This window comes from Staurois parvus, unplaced genomic scaffold (assembly GCF_062004578.1).
Source record: "Staurois parvus isolate SC_StPar_1 unplaced genomic scaffold, SC_StPar_1.0 ptg000761l, whole genome shotgun sequence".
Classification (NCBI taxonomy): Eukaryota; Metazoa; Chordata; class Amphibia; order Anura; family Ranidae; genus Staurois; species Staurois parvus.
This window is the reverse complement of record NW_028318557.1, coordinates 612,887-621,999: the sequence shown is the minus strand read 5'-3', so window position 1 is coordinate 621,999 and position 9,113 is coordinate 612,887. Positions and strand designations below refer to the sequence as shown.

At 42.0% G+C, this 9,113-nt stretch overlaps 1 protein-coding gene across 1 annotated transcript; it reads left to right on the top strand.

Moving 5' to 3' along the window:
• Positions 1–5,596: 5,596 nt before the first annotated feature.
• On the top strand, positions 5,597–8,629 carry MLNR (motilin receptor). Its single transcript, XM_089654376.1, has 2 exons — positions 5,597–6,380; positions 8,085–8,629. The coding sequence occupies exons 1-2, from the start codon at positions 5,597–5,599 to the stop codon at positions 8,399–8,401; spliced, it is 1,101 nt and encodes a 366-aa protein (XP_089510502.1). The 3' UTR covers positions 8,402–8,629.
• Positions 8,630–9,113: the final 484 nt, after the last annotated feature.

Sequence of the window (9,113 nt, the reverse complement as noted above, 5' to 3'; positions counted from 1 at the left end):
ATCCCAGGACCACACGGGGGGGCCTAGTGAATGACCTGCAGAGAGCTGGGACCAACGTAACAAAGGCTACCATCAGTAACACACTACGCGCCAGGGACTCAGATCCTGCAGTGCCAGACGTGTCCCCCTGCTTAAGCCAGTACATGTCCGGGCCCGTCTGAAGTTTGCTAGAGAACATTTGGATGATCCAGAAGAGGATTGGGAGAATGTCATATGGTCAGATGAAACCAAAATAGAACTGTTTGGTAGAGAAACAACTCGTCGTGTTTGGAGGAGAGAGAATGCTGAGTTGCATCCAAAGAACACCATACCTACTGTGAAGCATGGGGGTGGCAACATCATGCTTTGGGGCTGTTTCTCCGCAAAGGGACCAGGACGACTGATCAATGTACAGGACAGAATGAATGGGGCCATGTATTGTGAGATTTTGAGTGCAAACTTCCTTCCATCAGCAAGGGCATTGAAGATGAAACGTGGCTGGGTCTTCCAACATGACAATGATCCCAAACATACCGCCTGGGCAACGAAGAAGTGGCTTCGTAAGAAGCATTTCAAGGTCCTGGAGTGGCCTAGCCAGTCTCCAGATCTCAACCCCATAGAAAACCTTTGGAGGGAGTTGAAAGTCCGTGTTGCCCAGCGACAGCCCCAAAACATCACTGCTCTAGAGGAGATCTGCATGGAGGAATGGGCCAACATACCAGCAACAGTGTGTGCAAACCTTGTGAAGACTTACAGAAAACGTTTGACCTCTGTCATTGCCAACAAAGGATATATAACAAAGTATTGAGATTAACTTTTGATATTGACCAAATACTTATTTACCACCACAATTTGCAAATAAATTCTTTCCAAATCAGCCAATGTGATTGTCTGGATTTTTTTTCTCATTTTGTCTCTCATAGTTGAGGTCTACCTATGATGCCAATTACAGGCCTCTCATCTTTTTAAGTGGGAGAACTTGCACAATTGGTGGCTGACTAAATACTTTTTTGCCCCACTGTATATATGTGCAGAAACATTTTGACCCCTCTGTAACAACTAGCGCAATAGAGACATGGAATCTGCCATCTTGTTAAGGTTTCAGCCATTTTGTTTTTCAAGAACAATCACCTTTCTCCCCTCCCCCCTCCTCTTGAAAATTGAATTTGTAGTTGTAAATTCTAACAAAACTTCAAAAGAGCCGATTCTCTTAAATAAAACACAAATAGAGGCCAGCTCCAGAGCTGTACACTGCTAATTAGGCTTGACAGGATGTCTAGATTGCAAAGATACTTTTCTGTGCCCTATCATAAAACAATAACTCAGTCAGCCATCACACTTGACCTGTTAGGGCTTTAAGAATGCAGAGCATGCCATAAAATGTCCATTCCACATGTCAAAATTTCACATACAGTTCATAGCTTCCAACAGGAACTGGGCTCATTAACATTAGGTATATATTTGAATAGGGCATTTCATGCCAAGCCAAACAAGGTCATACATGACTATGTTTGTACATAGGAAGGGGAAGAAAGCTGTCACGACTGAATTGAGACTGAATTGACGAGGTTGGCCTCACTTGTGTCACTAGCCCTGACCCCGCTGATGTTGGAACAGAGGGAGTCGGGACCAGGGGGACCAGAGCGCCAGTGGTTGTTGCTTGCAGCTCTTGCAGATGTTGACTTTGGAGGGCGGATGATCCTCTGATTTGGACACCGTAATAATAGACAGAGCAGGTTCTGTGGATTGCCAGACGTGCAGCAGAGCAAGGTAGGCAGTGAGGACAAGAGACTGGAGCAGAGTCATGGGATAGCCAGGGTCATCAACAGTTGGGCAGCGCGGTACAGAATCAGAAGGAAAAGCCAAAGTCAGGAGCAGAGCCGAAGTCAGGAACCGGTAGCAGGAGAGTAATCGAAGTTAGGTCAGGAACAAGCCAGGTTGGTAACGGAGGAATCGTACAGGAACAAGCAGGACACAGGGGGAGCTGAAGACCAGTCAGCACTGAACCTGAGCAGAGGCACTCCTTAAATGGGCTGTCTGGCGCCAATCTTTGCCATGTGCGATCACGTGTTCCTGCGCGCATGCGCACAACTGGCAATTCTTCTGCTGGAATTGCTATGCGCATGTGCATTCCCGATCGCGATTCTTCTTAATCTGTCAGTTGCTAGAATACCACCTACACATACTGGAAGTTATTAACATTAGTATGAAATTGTAGTTGCGACTCGGTCGTAAACTTGGTGACCTCCTAGAACCCATCCTCAAACTGGATGATTGTTTACTTGTTCTCAGGCGACACCCCTTTAATATCCTAGAAAAGGACTGACAGGTCTGGTGAAGGGAGCTCTCGTTTAACATCAATCAAGAAACATCTTAACGGACTTGAGAGTCAAGGCAACATTTTTGCTCGGACAATTGGATTTTACTAAATGAGGACTTTGCAAGCATTCTTCTTTCTTAACTCCTTTCTGCTATTTTTCTTTTACTTTATTGTTCTCTTTATATCTTTCTAACATCTTTTTCTGTAAATATTTTTATTGCACCATTTTGACCTTTTTAGTAATAAACCCTATTTTGAAAAGTGTTGAAACTGTCTCTAAAGCTTTTAATGTAAACTTAAGAATCCCTGTCTCTTGAAGAGTGCTACTGTATGTAATAATCATCTGAATATCACTGTCTGGGGTGACAGTGTGTGTTACAGACGCTTATGCTAAAATCATTGTGTTATTGCTAGAATTTGTGAGTTTCCTCCTTCTCTGTAAAAAGGCGGTTGTGGCAGTGTGAAGGGTTAATTGTGTAATTAACCTGACCCAGTAACAATCGCTCTCAGGCTGCTGGCACATAGATTGTGGTCCCACGAGCTGGAAAATCTTTGTGCAGGGTGCAGCTGAGAGTGGCATTGTTACACAAGTGGCAACGTGGTGTGAGATTGGCTGGTTCTTTGTCACGAGTTGGTGAGAAGGGCCGGGGTCGGGCGCCGCGTTCCATCACACCCTCAATATTTGTATTACAGTTACATATGCATTCATGTTATACTGTTTCTTGGTTATTTGTGATACAGAGTTCTGACAAAGTGACATTTTTACCCCTCAACATCTGTAAAGGTACATTGACACCAGATGTGGTGGGATTGGGTTTGGTGGCTATTCCAGCACAGTCCCTACTTGCGATCGGGAGCTTTCCGATTATGTGAATACTATGACAGCCAATCATGACGGTCACATGATCATAAACCCCGCCTCCTGGCATCTGAAACCTCTTTAAGGACCGGGAGGTGCCAGCACCAAAGGGTTAAGAAAGGATAAATTCTTCTGTTCCCTCTTCAGCAACTTAGAGAGAACCTTTTTGATGAGGCAGACATAGCTGGGCAAGTGATCTGCTACCAGGTGAGAAGTTCTCCGCTGTCAGAACCAGCATGTAGGCAGGCAGGCCAGAGCCTGATAGCACGCAACTTCTCCAGAAGACCCAGCCACTGTGGGGAGTACTTCCCCCAATTCCCCCCCAAAGTACTCTAGTTCCAGTGGGTGAACCCCTGTGTCTGCAGGCATAGGATCCCCCAAGCTGTTCGCCTTCTTTCCACCGCTAACCTAGACTTTACTGTGAGGCATGCTGTTTGAGGATAATTAAAAGTAGCTGTGTTCTATACTCTTCTAGAGGGATTCACATGGATGGTGCTGACCAGTCAGAATCTGTCTGGTCCGTCCTTGCGGTGCTGGACAGAGAGGAGAGAAAGCAGCAGGGATTTCAAATCCCCAGACCAGTGGAACGGCTTCTGGGAGTCCTGACACCTTAGGATCATGGGAGGTAAGTACAGTGGGGGGTGGTAGGGGAAGGAGTCCAGTGTTTCAGATTTTCTGTAAAGGTGAACTAACACTTTAATAAAAGTGGCAGGAATTACAAAATGAGGGATGTTCCCCCCTTATTTGCAACTAGAACATGTGTCCTCATTCCCCTTTTACAATACTTCAGTTCTAAGGACAACTGTAATAGTTTTGAGTTCCCTTTACATTCTGCCCCAGTGACAAGAGTCACCTGGACAAATTGGGTGAATCTCCCAAGGCATGACAATTTCTTCAACACTCCCTCCAAAACTAAAAAAAAAAAAATAGTTGGGCTTTATGTACTTACAAGTATAAGTTCACCTTTTCAGAAAAAATTAAAAGGTGAACTAATACCATACTCCCTCCCCACTCCCTCAGTTCCCGCTGTTCTTACTTCTGTGGGTGATGAGCTGTCAGTGCCCATACAGCCAGTGTAGTGGTTCGGGGACTTAGAAATCCCAGCTTCTTACCCTCTTCTATCTGCGGGATTTCCGGGATGGACCAGATCAATTCCAGTTGATCAGTGTTGGCACGTAACCAATTTGACCAATCAGAAGCGCTCTGATACATCCTGAAATCTGTATGAAAGGAACTGTAGGGGTTTCAGATCCCCAGACTGCTACACTGGCTGCATGGGCACTGTTAGTTCATTACCCATGGAGGTAAGTACTGCAGGGAGTGGGGAGGATGTACAGCATTAGTTCACCTTTTTAATTTTTTTTTTTTTTCTAAAAAAGTGAACCAACCTTTTTAGGCACAGCAATGTTGCATCCCAGCCCACAATCATCTAGATTTACAGCCGTGCTGAAAGAAGAACAGAGAACAAATATGTAACTTTCTGCTGGTATGTCCAGAATGCAGGTCAGGATGGTCCACAGTGCCAGACAATAGCAGGCAGCTAGTATTGCTGTACCCTAGACCACACTGGCTAAGTACAAATCACAGCTGGAGCAATCAAAAACCTGAAAAGAAGTAATCAGAAAGTATAAAAGGAGCTGCTGAGTTCAACATTTTAAATATAGAGTGGCCTTTGTGTTGTGATGACAATTTCTTGTTGCCTGCCATTTTTTTTTTGGGATAGTTTATGATAGAAAAATAAATCCAACGCTGCTGAGTGCACTTGTACATAATCAGTCTACATCTCCTACTGTGTGTTATTTTAATGGGAGTGGCATCACTAGATTGTAGTTTCTGAAACACAGACACCAGAGCAGGAAGCCTATTTTGTAAGGAGCAGATAAAGCTGAAGGTGGAGAGATTGTTGCTACCATAAGCATCAGTGTTAAGACCAACAAAAGCACAGAACAGCACAGCGTGCATCCTCATTTGATTGGGAGGTCTGTTGGTTATAGAGACCCATTATGCAGTGACCTGAAGAAGTGCAGAGCAGCTGTTAGCAGGAGATGGTCTTCTTCACACCAGTTACATGAAGCCAAGTACTATTTGACTGGTGAGTGCATCCTCTTTTTTTACACATAGTCCCACTTTCTTCAACTGAAAATAATGTGCTCACTTGGAATCAAGCTCAACATTTTTTTACAGTTTCAGTGCTCTTGAAATAATCTTTGTGACAAACCTGGATTCTCCCTATGGACAACTGGTCTTTTGTTCCCATTCTAAGATGCTTTTGGATCACAGGTTGTCACCCAGTACTTGGAATATTGAAGATTAATGAAAATTGCATTGTAGAGCTTTTTCCATTACCAACAAAATAAGTTTTTGAGTTGAAGTCCACCAGGAAAGACACCCCATAAAATGTTTTTTGATTGATTTTCTGGATGAATGAGCACTAAATAATGAAGAATATTTCTGTATATGACGATGAAAGCTCACCAGACTTCTATGACAGTAATCTCTTTCCTCCATGTACAGAGACTATATGTTCCATTTTTTCCATCAAAATTCTCATCCCTACTACAACTGTCTGCCTTGTTATAATGGTCGCTGGAATCATAGGGAATACCATTACAATTCTTATAATCAAAAAATACAAAGAAATGAAGACAACCACAAATTTCTACTTATCCAGCATGGCTGTGTCAGATATGATCATTTTATTGTGCTTGCCAGTTGACTTGTACCGTCTTTGGAGGTCTAAGCCTTGGATCTTTGGGATTTTTCTTTGTAAATCTTTGAGCTTGATTAGTGAAGCTTGTACCTATTCCACCATTCTTCATATCACAGCACTGAGCATTGAAAGATATTTAGCTATCTGCTTTCCTCTGAAAGCCAAAGTCTTTATTACCAAGAGGAGGGTAAAGATTGTGATTGTATTTTTGTGGGTTGTAGCACTCCTGTCTGCTTCTCCACTTTATAACATGTTTGATTATATAGAAGTATTTAATGACACTGGACCCTTCAACACCAGCTGGCAGTGCCGATACACAGAGGACGCTTTTGCATCTGGTCACCTTAAGATCATGATGTGGGTGACCACAGTGTACTTTTTCTTCCCCATGTTCTGCCTGACTGTTCTCTATGGCTTTATTGGTAAAACGCTGTGGAAAAGCAGAAATTCCATTAGAGGTCCTAATGCTGCAAATCGGGAAAGAAGTCACCGACAAACAGTTAAGATTCTAGGTAAGTGTCCAACCTACTCCCCTTCTAGATATTGGCATATTTTAGTGACACCAACAAATCTTTATAGATTACCTAGTTCCCTGGTGCCCAACCCATGGCCCTTTGATACTTGTGTTGTCCCTGACTCCCAGCTATCAGTAATAGGAGTTGAAGCATTAATTTGTAAAAGAACCTTGATGACAGTGATCCCTAGCTGTCTCATATAATATGTCCCCAGACTTAGACTGTCTGCTCCAACATGTCTACAGTCTCCTGCCACTCTTCTTGGTCCCCAAGGAATGCCCTTAATTTATGGGGATTATCTCTCACTTCCTGTTTTGGGTATGTGATAGGACATGAAGGCAAATCTCCCCAAAGGGATACAGATGGCAAAAAAAAAACTGACAAGGGTTTTAACCCTCCCTTACTCCATCCAAAATGGCAAAAAGGTTTTGCCTATAGTTCTACTTTAATCTCCATAAAAAGCAAGCCTAATATAAAGTGCATACAGTATAACCATGCAATCCCCAAATCCTTCTAATATTCTAATTAATAGATAACTAAATGTGTAAAAAACAATTATGTTAAGCACCAAAGTGATTTACCTTTTAAAATGTCTATACAATTAATATATATACATCGATAAAGTGCAGCCAGGTTTTCAAATTGTGCTAAAGTGTCAAAATAATTCTTCTAAAACAATTATATAAACAGTTAATCTATATACACCACTAAAGTGTACCTTTGTAAAAAGTGTCCTATAAAGTGCAAACAAGACCATCAATTCATCCATTTTCAGCGCAGTGTTCAATGTGTATAATAAATCTTCCAATTCCAAACACTTCTATCACCTTGCCTCATCTATTTCCACCTGAAATGTACCCAGATAGGACATGTTGCATTTACTGAAATGCAAAACAAGCACAGGATGACACCCATAGAAATGAAAAATGTTTGTAATTTTACATGTAAGAAACCCCTAAACTGTGTGTGCTAATTATCCTTTGTTGCTCATTAGCAGAAATCAATTCTGTTTCTCATAGTAACCAATCAGATATTAGACGTACATTTCAAGTATTATTAAACCCAAAAGCAAACATCTATTATATTGTGGCTTAGCAACTCTGCGATGTGGTGGCTACATTAGTTTTCTTTTTTAGGTTTTCTTTCCTTTCTTTTTACCTTTTTGATCCATCCAGTAAATCTGTTATTTTTCAACAAACCAAGCTGCCCTGCAGATGAAGCAGTTAGAAGGTTGAGACACATGATGATATACCACTGACTGGGGTGCTTACCATGGTCAGATTTGATTTTTTTTTTATGTAAAACCTTTATCCCAAAAGGGAAAAACAAGCAGCTGTAACTGCTAATAAAATGATAGCTGGAGCTTGGCTTCAGTTTGTTAGTGTATCTAAATCTGCAAGTAAATCTAACACTCTCCTCCCCACAGGCTGTACACAGGAGTCTCTGTTGCTCCTTCATCCAGAGTGGGAGCACTCCAATACAAGAGGTGTTACTGGCCAGACCACCAGGTGAAAACAGAGGGGAAAGGCCTAAAAAAACCCAAAGCTAATGCAGTCACCACATCTAATGATTGATAAGCTGCAATATATAAATGTTTTGGGTTTAATACTGTTTTATGTAGTACTATGAATATGACAACTCTGAAGTTTCATTCGATGAACCTGATTGCGGTGTCTTTTTTCTTCCCTGTTCGTCTTTAAGCGGTGGTCGTGCTGGCTTTTGTCATCTGTTGGCTGCCTTTTCACATTGGGAGGCTTATCTTTGTGCACACCACTAACATGGAGGTGATGAGAATTTCCCAGTACTTCAATATTGTCGCCATGCTACTCTTCTACTTGAATGCCTCCATCAACCCCATCCTGTACAATCTTATCTCCAAGAAATACAGGACTGCGGCTTACAGGCTTCTCCGACTGGCCAGGCCTGATGAGCGGGCTTACAATGTCATCAAGGATGAAACTGGAGGTCACACAGAGATCAGCACGTTTACTCACAATGAGTATAGTACCCAAATCTGATGGAGATGGTAACACTGCATGATTGTAAGGAGGGACATTACTGTACAAGGTCTCTCCTCTATCTCTAAAATTCAGGGTAAAATGAAATGCCATGTATTGTGTTGTAAATATTTCTGGTTCCATAAGACGACGTTAAAGTAGATGTAAACCCTAAATAAAGGGACATTTAGTTTGCTAAATTACTGTGCATCATAAACAATGCCATTGCGAAATAAAATATTGTTTTCACCTTGTAGCATGTCTGCTAATCTCCAATGGCCTGTTTGCGGCCACTTCCTGTCTACACTCCAGCAATGGCTGCATGGCATTTCACAGGATGGGTTTCCTGATGGTGACAACAGTGGACCGTGCCTGGGTAATGTGTGCTGAAATGGTCACTTGTAGTCTCCCTCAGGAGCCCACGTAACAACACAGAAGGACAAGTAGGAGGCAGGGACAGAGTATTGTCACCCAGTAACAGGAAGTACCTCAACAAGGAACTTCATTGCAAAATCACCAGGAATGATTTTAAGGGAAGCTGACGTTTTCAAGCGACTTTTTAATTCACATTGAGATTTTATTTATTGGGTTTACATATACTTTAAATGTTCTAAACATGACACGTGTGTTTACATAGTCGTTGATAGGAGTAGTATTTTTAGTTATTAAAATATAAGTAAAGGGACTAAACATAAGTGAAACATAGCTTACAGTGGATCAAAGTGACATTGCT

Excerpts from the sequence above, each read along its gene's own strand:
- MLNR (XM_089654376.1), top strand. The coding sequence starts at position 5,597 with ATGAAGAATATTTCTGTATATGACGATGAAAGCTCACCAGACTTCTAT. Across the intron at positions 6,381-8,084 it reads ACAAACAGTTAAGATTCTAG|CGGTGGTCGTGCTGGCTTTT; the intron begins GTAAGTGTCCAA and ends TTCGTCTTTAAG.